The sequence below is a fragment of the Phoca vitulina genome, unplaced genomic scaffold, assembly GCF_004348235.1.
Source record: "Phoca vitulina isolate PV1807 unplaced genomic scaffold, GSC_HSeal_1.0 scaffold9, whole genome shotgun sequence".
Classification (NCBI taxonomy): Eukaryota; Metazoa; Chordata; class Mammalia; order Carnivora; family Phocidae; genus Phoca; species Phoca vitulina.
Window position 1 is genome coordinate 32,640,023 of NW_022589712.1, and position 22,024 is coordinate 32,662,046.

Sequence of the window (22,024 nt, forward strand, 5' to 3'; positions counted from 1 at the left end):
TATCCATTTTGAGAGTGTAAGGGCATTCATCTGGAGGATGAAAATGTCTGAGGGCGCATTCAGTTTTCACATGAGGTCCAGTGGCTGCTTATGTCCATGTGGGGGAAGGGAAAGCGTGTGTCTGACCTGACCTCACAGTTGGGCCTGCCCAGGGGTGTACATCTTAATTAGGAATGAGTCACCACTTTATGTTTTGCCATTGATTAGACAATGAGCTTTTCTTTTGTAGCTGCTAAAGGCTTTCACATCTCTGTTGATGGCAGTTTTTTTTAAAGTATTTTTTTTTAAGATTTTATCTAAGAGAGAGAGAGCGAGAGAGAGCTTGAGCTGAGGGGAAAGGGAGAAGCAGGATCAAAGAGCCTGACGTGGGGCTTGATCCCAGGACCTCAGGACCATGACCCGAGTTGAAGGCACACGCTCAACCGACTGAGCCACCCAGGGGCCCCAGCAAAACAAAAACAAAACAAAATAAAGTATTTAAGGCAAAAGTATGTTACATCCTTGGAGGCAACTGATTTTATTCTCTCAGTTCCATTACCTTGTATCTTAAAATTTTGTTCTGAAGAGTGAATGTCTCATCATTCTCAAGAAAAAGCTTAGCTTGAATTGAAAACAGTTTTTTTTTCCTATTTTACCAATATCATGGAACAGAAATCAAACCTAAGTACCGATGGGATAAATCATGTTAGGATACAGTGAAGACTTGGGCCAAATGATTTTCCTGGGGGAGTATACCTTATAGAAAGGACATAAGCCACCTTGAGGAATTGAGGGAGGCAGTTTGGACATATTTCTGTACTATTTTAAAAATAAATGAACTCCTAGCACCTTACTTTTTGAGTCCTTTATATTTTTGTAGAGTAGGGAATAAAGCATAGAGCATTTGATCATGCTTTCATTCTAGAATTTATGCTTTGTATATGTGGTGCGGGGAGGGAGGATTCTAAAGTGAAAAAGTTGTTAATCACTCTTGTATTATAAAAGATTGGGAAACAAATATTTTATATTATGCTAAATAATGTTATCTGATGTGAAGTCCTTTATTTACAGTACTCATGGAATCTTTAGTGCTTGAAAAGTAAAGATACCATTTCTTTTCCCGCAGAAACGTGTGAAGGGACAAGTGTTATTTGACAAAGTGTGTGAACATCTCAATCTCCTGGAAAAGGACTACTTTGGACTTTTATTTCAGGAAAGCCCTGAGCAGAAAGTAAGTGAAATGATTTCAGGTTCATGTGTATCTTCTTAGAAAAATACTGTATTTTTTTTCTTAAGCAGTATAAAATTTTGCTTTAAAATGATTTATGACATATTTTTATATTCATTGTAGAAATTTGGTAAATAATAAAAACCTGTGCAGAGAGAATCACCTATAACTTTTTGCTATTGTGTATATGTTTTTCCACTAATACTGTAAGCAGACAGAATGGAATGTTTTATTCTGTGTTAATTATTAGAGGCTGAAAGAACTGATTTAAAAATTTTTTATGTTGAATTTTTAGCTCTTGAATTCACTTGTATGCTAGGACTTAAGCACGCCTAAAAAGCCGGGAAGGAAGCATATTGGAAGGAATGTCAAGAGTACTGATGTGTGTTTATCTGGAGGCTTGGGAGGGCGCGTTGGCCTTGCTGCACAGACTGGTGGCTGTGTGCGGTGAATGTGGTCTTTGCCCTGTTGTTGGGTTACTGGGAGGCGAGAAAGGAGGTGGGGCCCAGCCTGACTCAGGTGGTAGATTTGACCAGCCAGGACCCTGTGCAAATCTGCCTGACACCAAGTGTGTTGAGATTGTTCTGCTCCAGGAATTTCCCAAGACACTAAGCAGGAGCATTGGAGTACTCTAATGCTTATTGCTAAGCATTCACATTCCAGGGAATGTCAGGGCTTCTCAGTTTCATGTGTAAATTAAAGAGAGAACTATTAATCCAGTCTGGCAATTAACCAGATAACCTGCAGCCTTCTGTCTTAGTCGACTAGTTTGGGCATATCTAACAAAGTACCGTAGACCGAGTGGTTTATAAACAACACCAGAACGCTGGGAAGTCCAAGATCAAGATGCCAACAGGTTCAGTGTCATATAGGTAGGGCCTTCTGTGTCCTAACAAGTGGAAGGGATGAGGAGCTCTCTGATCCTCTTTTATGAGGGGACTTACTATTCCCTAATTCATGAGGGCTCCACCTTCATGACCTTATCACTTCCCAAAGACCTCACCTCCAAATATTGTCACATTGGGGATTAGGTTTCAACATATGAATGGGGGGGGCCTCGCACATCCATTCAGTCTCTAGCACCCTCCTCCTTGTTAAGAAAGGACTGTTCCTCTTCTACTTGACTTTTGAGTAATGGGATGTAACTGTGGTGAAGATACTGAGTGTAGGACGGAAGGGTAAAGGTTTGGTCCTGTTGCACCCTAGAGTGAAGCCCTTTTAGGTCTGTTCGATTGTGGCTGTGGACAGACTCGCTGAGATGGTGCTGTCTGAGGATGCCCTCCCTAGCACCTGGTCACAGGGAAAGAAGTTCCTTCCTTGTATCTAACATTTATGTCACGGTCGATAGAACAAAATAGTCAGTAGATGCACATAGGTGGTGAAGTTTATTTGCCCACATGCTGTCATTGTTTATATGTCCTGGTAATGAAATACAGGGTATTAAGGGTGATAATTACATGTAAATTAAGTTTTCTCAATTTGCCTAGTCTTAAAGCTTTGATACTTAATTGGTGGTTTAATTCCACACTTAAACGAAAGACAATGAAATTGCATGCCTGCCTGCAGAATAGTATGCAAGTGTTCTTATTAGAATCCTGTTTAGAATGCTTTTCTCAGAAGTAGTAACATATTAGATATTCGACTAAGTAAACTAGGTGCTCTTTTTAGACCTGAAATTAAAAGGTGGTCTTGATAATATTTCTAACCATGTGCCCTTCTGCTGGTCCTCAAAACTGTCAAAGAGAAAGTGATGGGAATTTGGCTATCATTATCCACTTTTTCTGAGATTACATATGGGGAGGGTCGTAAGAGCATTTAAGCTTCGTGAAAGAGGGAAACCATCTAGTATGTTGTAAAACATGTAGAAAAACATGTTCTGTTAGTAGAAACAGGATATGCTACATAAAGACATCTGGTATTTCTGCAACCCTAGATTTACATAAGAAGGAGTGGTATTTAGGTAGTAGGATTCACTAGTTTTTATTTTTATGACTTCCAATATATGTGTCTAATCCGTGTCTTTGACTTGACTCTCAGACTCTTCTTAACTGCGTACTGTACACTGTGCTCAGCTGTCTGAAGCAAACTGGCATCTTCCCCTTGAACTTCATGTGTCCCCTGAAGAGTGGGTATTGGTCCCTTCCACTCTTTCCACTTCCTTCCATTGCTTATCAGTCAGAGAGGTCTGTCTTTTCTACTTGCTAACATCCCTCTCCTAGTTCTCTTGGTCCACATTTTTGCTTTGGTTTAGACCCCTGTCCTCTCTTGCTTTGACTATTTTATTAGCTTCCTATGTGGATGAGCAGTCTGGTCCCTAGGATCACGCTTCACACTGCTGCTAGACTGAGTTCTCAGGAGTGCATATGGGATCTTGGCACTCCCTAGTTTAGCTCTATTGAATGGATCCAATCTAACCCTCTTAGTATGGTTGACAAGGCTCTACTTCATTTGTTTCATTTCTCAGTAACCAACCACATACAGTCTGGATTCACTCCACACCAAGGTTCTCTCCTAACAAGAGCCTTCCTCTTTTTTTTTTTTTTTTTTTTTTGTATTTGAATGCCTACTTAAGATTTAAGTATCCAACTCTAGGCGATTTACCTTGACTGCTTTCCACCATCATTTCTCCTCCTCCCCACTCAAGGAGAGTTGACCATTTCTTCCATCTGTTATCTAGACATTTAGCACAAATCTTATTTGTGTTAGTCTTTCTTCCCATTACTCTAGGAACTCCATACCCTTTTATCTGTGTAATCTCAGTCTATGTAGACATTAACAAATATTTATTAAATACTGCCTTTGTGCCATCTCACACCCAATAGGATGGCCACTAGCAAAAATATGAAATAAGAAGTGTTAGCAAGGATATGAAGAAATTGGGACCCTTGTGCGTTGGTAGTGGGAATATTAAATCGTGTAGCTATTGCAGAAAACAATATAGAGGTCACTCAGAAAATTATAAAGAGAACTATATGATCCAGCAATCCCACTCCTGGGTATATATCCAAATGAACTGAAAGCAGGATCTTGAAGAGAGATTTGCACACCCACGTTCATTGCAGCATTACTCACAATAGCCAAGAGGTGGAAGCAACCCAGTGTCCACCAATGAATGAGTTGGATAAACAAAATGTGGTGAATGGAATATTATGGAGCCTTAAAGAAGGAAATCCTGTCACATGCTATAACATGGATGAACCTACAGGATATTAAGTGAAATAAGCTAGTCACAAAAAGACAAGCACTGTGATTCCATTTATAGGAGGTATCCATAGTCAAGCTCATGGAAACAGAAGGTAGAATGGTGTTTGCCAGGGACTGGGGCAGGGGGGGAAATGGGGAGCTGTTGTTCAATGGGTATAGAGTTTCAATTTTGCACAATGAAAGAGTTTCAGAATCTGTTGCACAATAATGTGAATATAGTTAGCGCTGCTGAACTATATGCTAAAAAAATAGAAGATGGTAAACTTTAGGTTAAAAAAACTCCCTGCATGCAAACCAGTGTACTACTGCATACTACTGCAAATCTAACAGTAAATAGTTAGGACAAAGACTCTGCCTTCATGGATATCCCCACTTATGTTCCGTGAAAAACTGTTACATAGTTATTAAATTTTGATTACCACTCTATAGGAAAGGGTATTAATGGTGAGGACGGCTAGGAGAGAATGCTGCTAAAGGAAGGAGTGACCTAAAGCGGGTGGGCTTGGGCTGCCAGGGGGACTGGATGAGAGGGATTTGAACAGCACTGCTCACCCAAAGCAGGACGTGGCCTCAGTTGAAGTTGTGGTAGCAAAAGACAAGTAAAGAATTTTTTTTAAGATTTATTTCTCTATTAGAGAGAGAGCGCAGAGGGAGACAAGCAGACTCCCTGCTGAGCGGGGAGCCCAACATGGGGCTCGATCCCAGGACCCTGAGATTATGACCTGAACTGAAACCAAGAGTCTGACACTTCATCGACTGAGCCACCCAGATGCCCCAATCAAGTAAAGAATTTAAGAGAGATTAAGGAAGGAGATAGAATCAATCTGATGACATAACACCGTAAGGCCTGGATTTCTGGATGGATGGAGGTGCCATTTAGTGAGTTGGTGAGGGCCCGGTCAGGGGGATGGCAGGGTATATCATGAGTGTCATTTTAAGACATGTTGACTTTAGTTAGGTCAGATAACAACTTTTGGAAGAACAAGTAAATTTTATATATGCTTTAAAGAATGGGTGCTCGGGGTGCTTGGGTGACTCAGTCAGCTGAGCATCTGACTCTTAATTTCCACTTAGGTCATGATCTCAGGGTTGTGAGATTGAGCCCCACATCAGGCTCTGTGCTGGGTGTGGAGCCTGCTTAGGATTATCTCCCTTCCTCGCCCTCTCTCTGTTTCCCTCATGGGGAGTGGCTGCTAGCACAGAAGAAATTCTCCAGGTAGAACTCCAGAGTAGAGTGGGGTGGTTCTATTTCTGGGTGGGAATATCCTATTTATATTGAGGCTCCTAGTTAGGCATACTTATTTATAACTTCATTTAAAAAGATTCCAGATGGCTTTTATCATAAAAAATATTCTGAACAGGGGCTTCAGGGTGGCTCATTCAGTTAAACGTCTGACTCTTGTTCTCAGCTTAGGTCTTGATCTCAGGGTTGTGAGTTTGTGAGCCCCAGGTTGGGCTCCATGCTGGGCATGGAGCCTACTTAAAAAAAAAAAAAACAAAAACCCAAATAAAAGAGACATGACTATTAATAGCTAATCATTCTGGGATTCTCACAATGCACCAGGCACTATTTTAGCACTTCACACATGTTGTCTCATACAATCCTAAAAGGTTGGTATTATTAACCACACTTTATAAATACAGAAAGTTGAGGCATAGAGAAGTTAAATAATTCACCCAAGGCCACCGAGGCAGTAAATATTGAGGGTAAGATTCGAAACCAGGTAAACTAGGAAGAAAAAAAATAGAAAATGCAACAGTTCTTTTTTTTTTTTTTTTTTTTTTTTTTTTTTAAAGATTTTATTTATTTATTTGAGAGAGAGAATGAGATAGAGAGAGCATGAGAGGGTGGAGGGTCAGAGGGAGAAGCAGACTCCCCGCCGAGCAGGGAGCCCGATGCGGGACTCGATCCCGGGACTCCAGGATCATGACCTGAGCCGAAGGCAGTCGCTTAACCAACTGAGCCACCCAGGCGCCCCAAAAATGCAACAGTTCTTAACTGTGAGCAATTGGCAAGTTGGAAGGAGGAATTGGGTACTTGTCTTGAAGCTCTGTTTTCTCAGCAAGCACAGTGTTTTAACTTACATCATGGATTAATTTCGGTTGGCTTTGTGGGGAATGCTGATGATCCTGGGAAAGCTAGGCAAAAAACATTTTTTGGAAGGTCTTGTATCTTGTGCTAAGGAATCTAGGCTTTTATCCTGATATGAAGGGTTTTTAGAAAGTGACATGGCCAGGGACACCTGGGTGGCTCAGTCGGTTTTGGCTCAGGTCATGATCCCATGGTCCTGGGATTGAGTCCCACATCAGGCTCCTTGCTGAGCAAGGAGCCTGCTTCTTCCTCTGCCTGCCTCTGTCCCTCTCTCTCTGATAAAAAAAATCTAAAAAAAAAAAAAAAAAAAAAAAAAAAAAGTGACATGGCCAGATTTGCATTTCAGAAAGCGTAATCTGTTGGTGGTGTGAAGGGAGATTATAGGGGACTAAGAGCCGAGGCAGGAAGGTCAGTTGTCTAGTCCAGAGGTGATAGAAACTAGGGCAGTGACATGAGGAGGAAAGATGAAGAGACAGATACTAAGTAGGGAATGTCTGTAGATGACTTTGTGACCCATCATCTCTGCGGCATGAGGGTGATGGGGAGGTTGGGGGATAAGTCCCACGCTTGGGGCTTGGGTAGCTGGGGAGCTTATTGGGGACTTTTACACTGGGACTTTGGGGGAGGAACAGCAGTTTGGGGTTGGGGGCAGAGATAAAATCTCATTTTCATTTTGCTAAGTTGGAAATGCTTGTAGGCTGTTGGCTAGATGATGTTTGGGGATCAGGGAGTAGGTGAGGGGTAAGGAAAGTTAACAGTAAAGAATTTGAGAGTGGGATGGGGGCGCCTGGGTGGCTCAGTCGGTTAAGTGTCTGCCTTTGGCTCAGGTCATGATCCCGGGGTCCTGCGATCGAGCCCCGAGTCGGGCTCCCAGCTTAGCAAGGACTCTGCTTCTCCCTCTCTTGCTGCCCTCCCCCCCCCCCCTCTGCTCCTGCTCTCTCTCTCTTGCTCTCAAATAAATAAATAAAATCTTAAAAAAAAAAAAAAGCATGTGAGAGTGGGTATAAAGTATTATTTAAGGAAAGCTGGCTGTGAGGAGAAGGACAGGTGGGAGAATGACAAGAGAATGTAGACCAGCACCGTCCAATTGAACTTTTCGTGATGATGAGATATTCTAGACCTGCTCTGTCTATCTAGTATGGCAGCCTCTAGCCACAGATGGCTATTGATCCCTTGAAATATGGCTGGTGTGACTGAGGAAGTGAAGTGAAATTTTATTCATTAGTACAGGTTTAAATTTTAAGTAGTCTTTTGTGACTGCTGGCTATTATATTGGACAGTGCAGCGCGTTTACTAAGGATTTTGGGGGTTGACAGATTTGCTTGGATGGAAAGAACTTCGACTTCGGCTGTGGGAATGCCCAAGGAAAGGGTGAGGTTGGAGAGAGAGGAAGAAAGGATGATGGAAGGAAGTTCTGAAGTCAAGAAGAGGCTAAGCCTTGAATAAAGTGGGCAGCCTCATACCCTGAGTCTGTAAGGAGTAAGCTCAGGAGTGGTGAGCTGGAAGTCAGTCTTTGTCAAGTGAGGTGAGGCCTCAAAGCTCTGAGAAACAGAGGGTGGAATCCTCTGCTAAGAGTGACTAGGGGGTAGCACTGGGGACCCAGAGAGGCCGACGACTAAGGACAGGTATGTGGATTGCTGTTGACAGCGCAGCCAAGATTGGAGATCATACAGTTGGGATGGCAACAGACTAAATCGGTGTGTGCCACCTGCACCCTGGGTGTAATAGTGGAGAAATGGAGTATTGTGGGGGTTCCCAGTTGGCTGTGTTCACGGTGGTTACCATAATTTGGACAGAAGATCTTGAAAACTGGAACTGCTGCTGGGATGGTAATCTAGCTGATTATTCATGGGGGACCCGGGAGGGAACATAACTGAAGCTGAAATGGGCTAACAGTTTGGGAGAAGATGGCTGGAGCCAAGGGATGAAAGTCCAAAGAAGCTGAAGAGCAGGTGTAGTGACAATAAATGGGTAGGAAACTTAGAAGGAGAGGAAGAGGTTGTATCTGAGAATGGGATGATGAAATCTAACGAGGTGGAGCATTCTGTGTGATGACGGGACCTCGCGTTCAGCATGAGCAGGGATGGCCGGAGTCCAGGAGAGGCTCAGGTCCTTGAGGCAGAGAATATTAGGATAAAGTTAAGTTTGAAGGGGTTCTATATAGGATCCTCACTGACAAAAAAAAAATGCTAATGTTAAATAAGGAACTCCTAAGTCCTTATTTTACTTTGTAGTTTCTCTTGTGAAACGGGAGATGAAAATGCCCATACAGTTAGGCACACACTTTGTTATCTAGGCTTTAACATAGAACATTGAGGGAATAAACAGTGGGGTGTCCTTTCTGAGATAGAAACTTTTCAGAACATTTTTTTAAACTCTAAAGTTTAAAAAAACTTTAATAGAACTCTCACATGTATTTGGCAGTATATTTTTCATATGTAATCTGATATGCTTTCATAACTTTTGTATAATTTTTTTTATTCCTTCTCACAGATGTAAACAAAATTCAGTCCTCAAGACATCTAGGCAAAAGAACTCTTATTTTTCTAATATAGATTTGAATGGTGTCCTAAATTTTTCCACAGAATATCATTACCATTGTATCAGCTTAGCTTAATGAGTCCTGTTGTGTTTGAAACCCATACAGTTTCAACAATAGGATACTATAGGGTAAAGGAATTTAAGCCGCTTGCTTCATGCTGAATATTACCTGTATTTATAGAAGTTTCAGTCACTTATCTCGACATGAATTGAAGGTGAGGTTAAGCCATAATTATTTGTATGAAAATTTTCCATGGAGAGAAAATGTAAACTTTCCTTCGATTTTACTGTAGTACTGTGTCTCATGGTTGAGATCTTGAGTTGGAAGCCTTTCAATTTACTCTAAGTATGAAAATCTATCATTATTAGTGTTAGAACTTTTTAATGTCTCTTGAGAAGTTTTATGTAAACTTTACTACGGAAAATGCTGTTAAAAATATGTGGAATCAAGCAACATATTACTCGTTTATATATGGAATTTCAAGTCCCTATAGTTCTTGTATTCCTATCTAACTGGAACCATCATTAAGGGTTTTGGACTCTCTTTAAAGGGAAAAATACTGTCTTGAATTTTTGATGTTAATAGAGTTTGGTATCTGGCCCAGTGATTATGTTATTTTGCTTCAAGCCATATTGGAAGAGGAGCTTATTAGAAGTGTAGTTGATATCCACAGCTAACTTTATGAAAATGGATTAAAGTGTTTGTCTGATAGCCTGACCATTTCCCTCCAGAAACTAGAAAAACACAACTATTAGACTTTGTCATATATAAACTATTCTTTAATAAAACTCTATATTCAGCCTAGTGGTACCTTCTAATACCATAAGCAGAAGTTTGAGTCATGTTCTCCCAAATGCATAGTGAACATTCTACTGTAACGTAGAAAGTCTGTAACTTTTCTGCTAATGCCAGCATTAGGGTGGTGTTCTGTTAGACCTAATTTAGGCAGAGGTATAATAAAAGGGATCTGCTTCAGTGCTATAAATTCTTAAGGGAAATTGCAGATTTTAGGCAAACTTACTTACACTTTTAACGTTTGGTAATACAGGGTCGGGTGAATTTAATGTCTCTCACCTAGCCAGATTGACAAGCACCAAGCGTGACTGAGGAAGGCACAGCTAAGCGTTTTGAAAAACTTCTAACACTGGGGTCTTAGCATCCAGCCTGAAAGGGAATTAGGCGAGATGGATGTGTCTTGGTGGGGGGGGGTGGGGGATTTGGATGTAGATGTTGTGAGGGTGTCCTGGGTCCATGTCTAGGTCTGCTCTGCTCAGTGGCCTGCAGACCACTGAGGACCACAAATGGGTTGCTGTTGGTTGATGGGCTTGGCTGTTCTTCTTTGTCAGGTGAAAGTGGTTAGCACCTTGGTGGAATAAAGACTGTAGGGCTTGACGTTATTGGATACAGCTGTTTAGTGTGATGGGTGGAGTTCAAAGACCCACTTCTATGTAGGAACGTGGAAGGCAGTGTGATGTGCTAGGGCTTTCTGCAGGAGGCTGTCAACAATAGAATATTCAGCCAGTGAAGCCTGGGCATCTACCTGTCAAGCCAGTTAAAGGACTTGAAAAATGTCTCTCTGCCTTCGACTTCTGGGAAAAGACATTAAAAGCAATCTGTGTCTATACTGCTCAAAGGGTGACCCAGGGGGCCCCAGCATTGGCACTACCTAGAATTTGTTAGAAAGGAAAATTCCAGGTCCTTACGGTGGACGTACTGAGTTGTAATCTGCGTTTTGGCCAGATCTTCAGGGGACTCGGGTAAACCTTTAAGGTTTGAGAAGCACCAATGTAGGGGATCACTTTGAGGTGACAAAATTGTAGAGGTTTGGAATGTTACAAAAGCCAAGGGAGTAGTGGGCCCTTGGGCTCATGGTTCCAGAAGTGTGCCAACAGCCGTAGCCAGTTAGGTAGGCGTTAGGCCATTCCCATTATTCGTGGACATTTAGACCGTGTAGTCTCTGAGGTTCTTCCTAACAGCAGCATCCTGTGAATCTAAATATAATGATTTGTAATCAGGGCTTTATCTTTTTGTAGATGTTTTTGTTGTTAGAGGATAATTGAAAATCACCTTTTTTAAACCCTTTTTCTGGTAACAGGTATTAGAAGTGTTGTAGAGAAGACTTGGTTAACCAAGACTATTTCACCCTCAGATTTGTAGTGATCAGGAGTAGGGTAAAGGAGCTTCTCTAACTGATAGAAGGACTTCAGTGTAAAAAGAAATATGTGTATAGATATTTGCTTTGCTCCTTAGATTTCTGTAACCTTCTAAGGCAGGTTTTTGTTTTGTTTTTAACCTTTTTTTGTGTCACTTATTCCTTTGGCAGTCTAGTGAATTCTATGACAAAGCTAAAGGTACTGCTGATATTAACCAGGCTTTTTTCTCCTACATTCATAATTGATGGTAATGCTAAATTTCAATTAGAGGTTAGTGAAAGTAAAGATACATCATTTTTCCCCCCAACTGATTCATAGTCTTCCAGTTTCATGTTCTAAGATGATTCAATAACACTGGGTTCTAGGACTCCATTTTAATTTTAGTTTACTTCTGTTGGAAGCCTGTGATAGGATTCCTTGTAATTTTTATTTATTCCTTGGTTTCCCTGATGTTCATTCAGAAAATAAATATGTATTGAGTTCATACTTTGGGTACAGAGTAGGGGTAAAAAGGGGAAGGTGAGGAGAAGGATACCAGATTGAGTGAATGAATGTCCCTGCCCTTAAGTGTAGCTGCCAATATACTTTTATTTCTAAGAATCCAAGATAAATTTTATTGACATCCGGTGTGGGTTTTAGCTCTTTTTAGCTTTGCATTGTTGCCTATACCTTAAAGTTTGGGAAACACTGAGAAAAATCCCCATTTTGCCTGATTATGAATTGCCTGCAACTGTCACTTAAAACAGAGATTCTCAGGCCCCTTCCCTGGAGAATGTTTCAGGTGGGCCGTGGGTAAATCTGTCTTTTTAACAAATTTGCCAGATGGATTCTTATCAGGCAAAACGTAGTAAAGGTTAGCTAGATAATACTTTAACATGTACATAGAAGGCTATGGACTAGTCATACTGGTAATTAGAGAAGGGATTGTGCTGTTTAATGTGCTGCCTTTGTTTCCACGAAGATTCTTCCCTATAGAAGGACAGCTTAAAGGGCTGACATTATCCAGACAGTTTTCTCTAAGGAAAAGGGGACTGATTTTTATTTCATCTGGCCCATGAATATAATGTGTCTGATTTATTAATTTTTTAGAAATAATCATATAACTATTAACTTCTTTAATCTAGGTAACATATCACCTTTGGAAATATAAAACTGTATGAAGAAGGGATATCTCTCCAAAGGGGATAGGTCAATTTATCATTGCAAAAAAGCCCATCTGTTAAAGGCACTGGGTAAAGGACTTTGCATTTGTACTTAACTCTTCAGGAGGCATTTGAAGGAATGGTTGAAAAGAACTACCCTATGAGGTACATATTGTGATCCTCATCTAGAATTGAGCAAACTGAGGCTTAAGGAAGCCAAAGAATGAGCCCAAGGTCACAGAGTTGGTGAAAGCCAGAATTGGACTTCATGTAGCTCTCATTCCAAAGTCTATATATATGGTGGCCAAATCTTTAAAAGAATTGGAATTTTGCACCATCATCTCTCATGGTGGGGGGTGTGTGTGTGTACATGTGTGTGTCTGTGCATGCACATTCATATACCCGTGTGCATTTATGCCCTTCTCGGTGTTTTTTTTCCCTCCTTTTGTGTCTACTTCTTGATCCATGCAGCACTCTTCAAGTGTCAAAACCAAGAAGTTTATTTTTATTTGTTAAGTATTTATTTGTTATATATTTAGATGTTATATGTTATTAATTTATAGTTGATAATGCAGATAATAGACTTGTATTTCTTTTAAAAGTCACATTGTCATTTTTTTGCCTTTTTAGTTATGAATTTATGACCCTAGATGATAAAATTCCATCCTACTCAGGATCTTGGTACTCATTGGAGCTAATTATTCATATAAAAGCAACCCTAAAAAAAATACTATAACTTGTGGTTTTTTAAGATGACCAGAGCATGGCAGTGGGCAGATTATCAGTCAACAGCTATTAATTTAGTACTTACTGGTTGTCTAAAGCTGCTAAGTACTGTGGAGGAAGTACAAGGAATAGGGTCTACGATTACCCTTACAAAGTTGTGTGAGGGAGGAGGAGGAGGCCTCCTGACCTCGGTGGGAGCAGAGCTCACAGTGTGGAAGTGAGCGTGGTGAGCAAAGGGAAAACCGGTAGGCGAGTGGCAGGAGTCCCTTCTGCAGCTGCTGTTTGGTCACAGCAGGTAAACTCGGCCCACTTCGTGTGTGGGTAGGGACTGAAAAAAGGGAAAGAAGCCACAAATATTCTGGCTGGCCATACTGTGGAAAGTGGCCGGGAGAATGACACCGCGTCTGCATCTGGCTGGCTGGTGCAAGGAAACTTCTCACTCATTCTCCTGGGTCTGTAGAGCTCTTTGACTCTCCATGCTGTGCAGAAACCCAGCAGGGAATTTGTGCAAGGGATTGGGGCTGCAGGTGAGAGTGGAAGGTGCTGAGTGACTGGGACACAGGGTTATTCCTTGGGGTCACAGAAGATGACGCTGCTCCCGCCGTTCTCCTCCGCCTTCTTCTGCGGCAGGGCATCTGTAGCAGCTGTCACATAGTGAGACCAGAGACCTGGAAGGGTCTGTCTAGTCGTTTAAGACCAGTGAAGTCATTTCCCTTCTATTCTCTTCTTTCTCTGTGTTCATGTTTTGAGGGGACCCCCCCCTTCAGTTGAGCAGCCGTTGTCTCTGATTCAGTTTCCTTACTGTGGTTGTTGCTTCCCTGGATGAAATGCCATAACACATCCGACTCTCCTTCGCCTCTTCCCCAGCTTCTCCCCTGCCTGGGCTAGAGACTGAATGATGTGTTTTTCTCACTCTTGTGCACGCCTCATAGCCGGCCATTTGTGAGCCAGCTGTTGGGACAGCAGCTGCAGGGCAAGGAAACTGAATGCCAGGCTCTTTCTTAAGGGGAGAATTCGAGCTGCTCCCTAACTTAGCACCAGAGGTACCATTGGAGCATCCCACTGGCCCTCCTCGTCAATGGGGCCATGCAGCTGGGACACCAGTAATATGAAACTCAACCAAGCTCTGGTAGTTCTTTATTGAGACATTTGAATATCACCAGTGTTAAAACAGAGCATGCACACCTTGGATCCTTGCTGCCCTGAGTGCAAGCCGTGAGCAGTGTAGTAAAACCCAGGGGGTCTATGCGGCTTTGTTGCAAGGCCTCCTGTTACTACTTTTTAATAGTGGGAGTTAATGTTCTGTTATACCAATTCAATATATTGTTAAGACAGTGGGCTGTTATTTTCTGTCTAACAACAAACATCTTAATTATTTGCTGTATATATCTGAAGAAAATTCTGTTTAAGCACAAATGTTACATTATTTGGGATACTTTTAGAATGAATGAAACTTATTTATTGTAAAACCAATTATAGTTGACTCTTGAATAACATGGGTTTGAACAGTGTGGGTCCACTTATGCAGAGATTTCTTCCAATAATACAGGATGGTTCTGTATCTGCTCATGATTTTCTTGACATTTTCTTTTCTCTTGCTTACTTTATTATAAGAATACAATGTGTAATACATATAACATATAAAATATGCATTAATTGACCTGTTTATGTTGTTGGTAAGGCTTCTGGTCAACGGTAGGCTAAGGTAGTTAAGTTTTGGGGGAGTCAAAAAAATTATCTGTGGATTTTTGACTGTATGTGGGGGTCAGCACCCCTAACCTCCACATTGTTTAAAACTCAACTATTTCAATCAGTATATAGTTCAAATTTGGTCATTTTTGCTTTAAGATATAGTGGTTTCCTAGAATTTTTTTATATTAACTTTCTCAAAGGGTAGAAAGGGGGAAGTGAAAGGGAGTTCCTTATGATTTGATTTCCCACTTGGCGTGAAGTTTAAAAAGGATGTTACATGAAGAGCAGGAAGGACACGATCAGCTCCAATCTGATGGTACTTCTCCATAGCATTGTATAGTTGCAGGGAAAAAGAAAGTTTAGAAGTTGGCTTTAGGAGTTGAGATAATTGTGTTGGATTGGGGTATATATATTTTAAAGAGCCAATTATTGTCCTTGGCTGAGCTGTCATTTCAGTGTCCTCAGGGGCTGATTGCTGGCAGTTCTGTTACAGAATAAAGACTACATGTAGATATATTGTGTCTCATCATTTGGATAGATGTTTGATTTCAGATCCAAGCAAATGAGGCCCAAGAGACCCACCTTAAAAGTGATTTAATGTTTTATTTATAACACGCACAGATTCAAAAACAAATCAGTACTTAGCCCAATGGAATGCTAATAGGTGAAAGCTGCTTGGAATAGGAATTTATGTTTACACTTAAATATGTGAACTGTAAACTGTTCCATTTTGGACTCTGGAATATGTTTTATGGCTTAATTAACCTTTTTTTTTTCCCCCCTCCTCCTGTAGAACTGGCTAGATCCTGCAAAAGAAATAAAAAGACAACTGCGAAGTGAGTAAATAATCATACTTATCTAAGTTCATCTTTACATCTATTTCTGTCTGTAATAAAATTCATAGGAATGTAGACTAGAATACTAGTGATAGAGTGCATTTATATCGTAAAGGAAGCTAAGGATACTAACATTATTTTTGTAAAATCCTGACTTTATTTCATAAATGGCTTAGCGACTCTTCTGGTCAAGAGGTTCTAGACTCCTAGTCCTAAATATTCCCTCACAGTGTCTACCACTATGAAGTGATATGTGACCCTTCCTCTGGGGGTAAGAATGAGGAGCTGCTTTCTGTAACCTTCACTGTTGATGTAAATTTTACTCCAGGCAACCGGTTACAATGGCTTTGTCTCCTTTGTTTTGGAAGCGTGTAGCTGGTTTAATTAATAGGCTTGTCTCTGGCTGCAGAGCCGTAGATACACTGCTCCTAGACGCCCTGGAGTGCAGACTAGGGCAGGAAAGCCTGGAGAGCCATCTCTTCAGTCCTCTGTGATGATCATCTTCTCTCCTCCTCTGTTCCACTGTCCAAGGCCGCTCTTTGTGCTCTTTGCGTCTGGGTTTCTAGTCCTCCTGCCGCATTTCCCGTTTGCTCTCATGGTAGACTCCCGAAGTGACTTGAGCCGTGTCCCCTCACCAACTACAGCTCCTGCAGGGGTTCTGCCTCTGCAGGGGGCCTTGCCTGTGGCTGGCTTTAGGGTATCTGTGCCAGGAACTGTCATCGCCGCAGAAAACTCTCTGCTAGGTTTCTGGATACTTAAGTTACTCTAGGGTGGGTGAATGACCAAAGCAGAAAAGGGAGAGAGCCATGAAGAGCTGAAATTTTTAGCCAGGAGAACACAGTTGTCACCAGCCCTTCCGGACTCCCTTCCAGAGCTGTCCAGGGAGAAACCATTTCCCTGAGCACCGGCCTGCGCAATGCCCTTTGTACGGTTGGTTTCATCCCCTACTTCTTTATTATTCCTGACGTCAACGTGCTGGAACGAATCTGTATGCTTCCCTTCTGTCACTTACTGTCTCCCTTCTGTCTCGTGTTAGGTTCTCTACGGTTGTTTTCTTCATTTCCTTTTCTTTCTCCCTGAAGTCATTCATCTTTGTGGTAGTTTTCCTATCATTTCTTCTCTGCTCCCTTTTAAAATTCTGAGCATATACCTTATTTTCCCATTTCTTCTCCTTGTAGACTCCTCTTTCTTTTCCTTTTTTAAGAAAATATCTTTGAATAGAATGACCTTCCTGATTAGCCCAGGACAGGGGTTTCTCAGGATGTAGGACTTTTAGTGCTGAAACTCCAACAATCCCAAGCAGACTGGGATGGTTGGCCACCCTGACTATTATTACCCCTTCTTTCCAGCAGCCCCTCCCCTCTTCCTCCCTGCATTTATTATCTTGGTGTTTCATCCATTTATGCTTGGTTCATAATGGAAAAGGGGGAAAAAAAGAAAAGGAGTAACTAGACACGCAAGCATTATGCTGCCATTATGGAAGAAACTGTACGGGAGAGCCTTGGAATGTTTCCTTTGTCTTTTGTACAGTTGTTCTATGCTCTGCAGAGTACGTGAATTCAAAAAGGTACGGATGCTTGGTTCTTTCACTTTATCTGAAACCAGACCTGCCAAGTGACTCACACCGTAGAGAGAACAGGATAACCTCTGAAACGTGATCGATGTTCCATTGACTTGTTTCCTGTGGTCTTGTTTTGGTGTTTGATTGTGTTTGTGTGTCACTCATTTGAGAACCATGGAGATTCCTAATTTTTGGAAGGCAAGACTCTTGCTGATTATGAATCACAGTCTTGTGTTTTGATTATTTGTGAAGTTTTTTTTAGAGTTATTTCAAGACTTTTGCCCTTGTGGTTTGGCAAGAGGAACAATAGTAACAATTAGGATTTGGCTTTTTGGTCAATTGGAGCTAGTTCTCTAAATGGAATCCTGTGCTGTCCTGATGGGGAAATTAGCTGAGGACAAAGTTTTAGCTATTGCCTTCACCTCTTCCTTTCTGTTCGTGTTAAAATGGACCAAAGAACTGCTAGTTTTATCTTCACCCAGCTACTGCTATACTTTGTTACTTTTCAGTTAATAGGCAATTAGCAAAGGTAAACGTTAATCTTTTTCAGTTATTTTTGAAAACTGACAGCCTCTTAGTTCCTGTTTAAAATTTGCCTGAAAAGCTTCCTCCGATGGACGAGAATAAGACCTGCATGGGATTACTATATAAATGGTCCATAGCTAGATGGACTATTCATATATCGCTAGGAAATTTTGTGGTAATATTTAATTTACAGTTTAACATTATTAGTGCTAAAATATAAGTTTTCTATTAGAAACTTATCCCTGCATTCCTATCCAGGCAAGCATTTGCTTATGGTAATACCTGGAAAACAGAAAATAAGGATCCATTAAGAACTGATAATCCTGTGTTGACTTTACTTCATTATGGGTTAGCATTCACCTTGAAGAGCTCATATTCCCACCCAGCATGTGCTATAGGACCGGGAAGTCTCACTCTTCAGGAAAGTCCCGTATCCCATTATGGTATTTTAAATGTATGATGCAGGACGGAAATGCAGGATTGGCTTTATTAGTGGAATAGTGATGTACCGAACCTAAATGCAATACAAGTGCGTGTGTGTTCCCAGTAGCCATTCAATGAGTATTTGTTGACTTTTGAGTGAGAAAAGTGTTAATGTACTGATGGTGAACAAAGAACAAAATGACACGTTGGAAAAGAGACTGGGATTCAGTAAAATTTTCTTCAAGTCCACAAAGTAAAGCAACCACGAGGCCTTCAGATATGGATAGAATGAAATAACATGCACACATTTTTGTTGATATTTGGAAATACTATAAACTTTGAGCACAACCCTAAGTTCTGGCCAGTGGAATTATTTGGATTCCTTTAAGAAAACAATACCTGCCCTCTGCCCAGAGTTGTGTTTTTCTTTCTTTTCTTATTTTTAAAGCCATCCAAAGCATGACATATCAAACACTAATTAAATGTTAGTGTACAGGTGGCAATGTTGTACTTTTTTTTTTTTAAGATTTTTTTATTATTTATTTGACAGAGAGAGACACAGCGCGAGAGGGAACACAAGCAGGGGGAGTGGGAGGGAGAAGCAGGCTTCCCGCGGAGCAGGGAGCCCGATGTGGGGCTCGATCCCAGGACCCTGGGATCATGACCTGAGCTGAAGGCAGACGCTTAACGACTGAGCCACCCAGGCGCCCCAACAATGTTGTACTTTTTATAATTCATTTCTGACATGGTTGTTTGCTATATTCATTCTTTGTGGCACAGTATGGCCAAGCATATGTTACATATGATGAGTATACTTACACCCACTCCATAAAAACCTGGGAATAATTTTATTGTCTTAAAGTTTTGTGATGTTTTACTATTCTTTCCCTTCTTTGGGATTTCTTTTAACACTTTCTTCAGATAGCCCGTTAATCATTTCTTGAATGGCTATAGTGATCAATTATTGCCTCCCTTCTCCCAACAATGTACAAATCTTAAAATACTTTTTTTTTTTAAAACAGTAGGGAAATTTGGCATTTAGAGATAATGTGGTTAAAACAAATCTTAAAACGATTACATGGAGGTTATAGTAAAATTTTTACATACTATATCACCGTACAAAACATTTGAAGTATTAGTAAATGTTTATAAAAAAGTGAATCTGGGGTACCTGGGAGGGGCAGTCTGTTAAGCGTCCTACTCTTGATTTCAGCTCAGGTCACAATCTCAGGGTCTTGAGATCGAGCCCCACATCGGGCTCCGCCCTCAGTGAGGAGTCTCCTGGAGTCTTTCTCTCGCCCCGTCCCCGCTCACATGTGCACTCTCTCTCTCTCTCTCAAATAAATAAATCTTTTAAAAACAAAAGTGAATCTGTTCTCTAATAGTTGGGTCATTTATGTAATTTTTATTTTTCATTGTTTTTGTAAATAGTTTTCTTAAAACTAAAAAATGAAATTTTCCAAACTGATTTACAATGGGACTAGTGTGTACTGTTTGAACATTAACCTTTAATTTTTATCAAAATAAGTGGTCATTCTGTTGGTTGGATAAATACCCATATTTAATAATTACAGATCTTCCTTGGCTGTTCACCTTTAATGTGAAGTTTTATCCTCCTGATCCTTCTCAATTGACTGAAGATCTCACCAGGTAAGTTATATTTTAAAATACAGCTCTTATATATTTCTGTGCCCTGGGAGAAGAATGGTAATTTCAGGATTAAAACCAAGATATTTTTTCATAAGTTGAGTTCTAGAAGTCTCCTTGGAAATGAGTGTACTCGGAAATACTTGGAAATGTTGCCAGTTTTAAAAATTTTATTCACTTTCCTTTAATTTCTCTATTTATAGTTGAGTAATGGAACATTAAAAAAATTATATCGCTGGCAACTTTGTTTCTTATGTTGTTAGACTTAAAAATCATTGATATTTAATATTTCAGGTTAATACTAAGATGGTTTTTATTATATAACCCTTGTGTACCTGTGTACTAGTCTCATATCAATCACAAAAGTGATAGAAGGGTACAAAAAGGAAATTATTTTAAAAAGCCAATTTTGGGGGGTCCCCTACCTCAAAGGGGAAAGAAGACTAATAAGGTAGGCTTTCTTAGTAGCTATTTCATTTCCATCTCCTTTGAGATTGTCTGGGCTATACAAACAGATGCTTAAGTTGCAAATAAAAGATTCAGTTGAGGAGCAAGAGAGCATTTACTGATTCTGAGAGGGACTGAGTATTTGAATAGTAACCAAGGAACATTTGAATCCACAAGAGCCTTGACATCTTAGCCCTATTCAGCTTGGTTACCAGCGATAGGACTTATTAGCTTTGGTAAGAATAGGTGCATAGATTACATGGCCAAGGAAAACTGTGTTCAGAATACACTTTTAGAAAACCACAAGGTCTTACTGAAAAAGTCTGCTTTTGATTCCTGTGGTTCCTGGGCCCCTGATGCTTTCTGCTAGTTCAGTGTTGTTGTCAGACATCGGTCCTGTCAGTGCTTAAGAGTGCATGATACCCACGTGAAAGAGGAGTAACGGAGATTCCTTTCCAAGACGGGATAAATGACAAGCTCCCTCCCCGGCATTGCTACTTGTTGCTCGATAGGGGTTTTCTGATACTAAGAAAGTTGTGATCGAATTAGCTTCAGCTAGTAAATAATAAACCATAGCTTTCGTAACTGCACAGTGAGCTGCTTGGGAGCATGAAACTTAACAGGGGGATGTGCTCTGGATCCAGAGCCTCACCACAGGAATGCCGCTGAGCGCTGCAGTTGGGGCTTTGTGACCCAGCGCCCCCTCTGTACATGTACTTCTTCTTGCAGTAATTTGTTTGGGGGATGGTAATCCTCTGGTGATTGCAATTTACAGCGTCAGTAAGTGCTTTGGATTTTCTTTGAAATGGGGCTTGAACAGTCTCGCTGTGTGTGGTGAGAGAAATGTGATAGTTTGGTGAGCTACTAACCAAAAGCCTCGGCAGGCAGCCTGAGACCAGCCCCCTGCCCGGTAGCCTAAATGTCATGACTGAAATCTTTCCCATGACTTGAGTGAAAATTTAGAAGCTGAGGTGGCCTTTGAAGAGTCTAGGAACACTGTTCAGAATAATGTTTGAAGGACACCGGGTCCTGCTCTGTGAAGAAGAAGAAGCTGGGAGTTTTGGGGCCTTCGACTTCATCTTTGAAAACAGGAAAGGACCAATGTGAAAAGTCGAGACTATTATCTAAAAAGGAGCAACAAGATCTTAGAAATAGATGGAATCTTTGTGCTGAGGTCTTCAAAGTGCCATAAAATATGGAGAACTAGCACTGTTCTTGATTAGACTTCGAGAATCGAAGGATACCCTGGAAGCCCAGTTTAAAATTGAGTTTTCTAGAGTTAATGCAGTTGTGCTTGTGGTGTTTCAGGGATCAAGGGACTGTAATCCTCCTTAGAAAGAGAGCTCCTGCATGCAGTGCATAAAAATCCTCGGACTGTAGCGACAGCGAGGGGACTTCCATTCCCTCAGAAGACTATTGAGCACTTGGCAGCGTGGCAAGTACTTGGCTGACTGTGGCACTAGGCCGACGATACACCGGGTCTCTGTCCTGCCTGACAGCGGACTTGGTGGTAATCTAGATATAACTGGACTGGGTAGGGCTGACCGCATGTGCCGGGTTGTGCTGTCCGACCCCGCAGCCACGGGGCTGGCCCAGCGGCAGCACTCCGGCTGGAACGTGTGGGACGGAGTGCAGGAGTGGGACCGGGCCGTGGACGCCAGCCGGGCAACGAAAGAAGGTGACCAACTGCTCATAGGGATGACACTCTGTAAAAGGCCTTCAAGAACGTGGGGCCGTTTAGTTTGGAGGGGTCGATGGTAATCTTATTAGCAAGTAGTTAAATTCGAGAGTAGAACTCAGGTTTTAAAATGTCAGCAAAGGAGTTGG

At 41.2% G+C, this 22,024-nt stretch overlaps 1 protein-coding gene across 17 annotated transcripts in view; it reads left to right on the forward strand.

The window, feature by feature from the left end:
- The window catches only part of EPB41L2 (erythrocyte membrane protein band 4.1 like 2), a 210,278-nt gene that overhangs the window by 126,320 nt on the left and 61,934 nt on the right, over positions 1-22,024 (forward strand). For all 17 annotated transcript variants that reach the window (XM_032407868.1, XM_032407861.1, XM_032407872.1 and 14 more), the window contains exons 4-6: positions 1,106-1,210; positions 15,552-15,594; positions 19,678-19,753. In XM_032407868.1, coding sequence (XP_032263759.1) covers positions 1,106-1,210; positions 15,552-15,594; positions 19,678-19,753 — 224 coding nt within the window. The remainder of the gene's footprint in view (positions 1-1,105; positions 1,211-15,551; positions 15,595-19,677; positions 19,754-22,024) is intronic.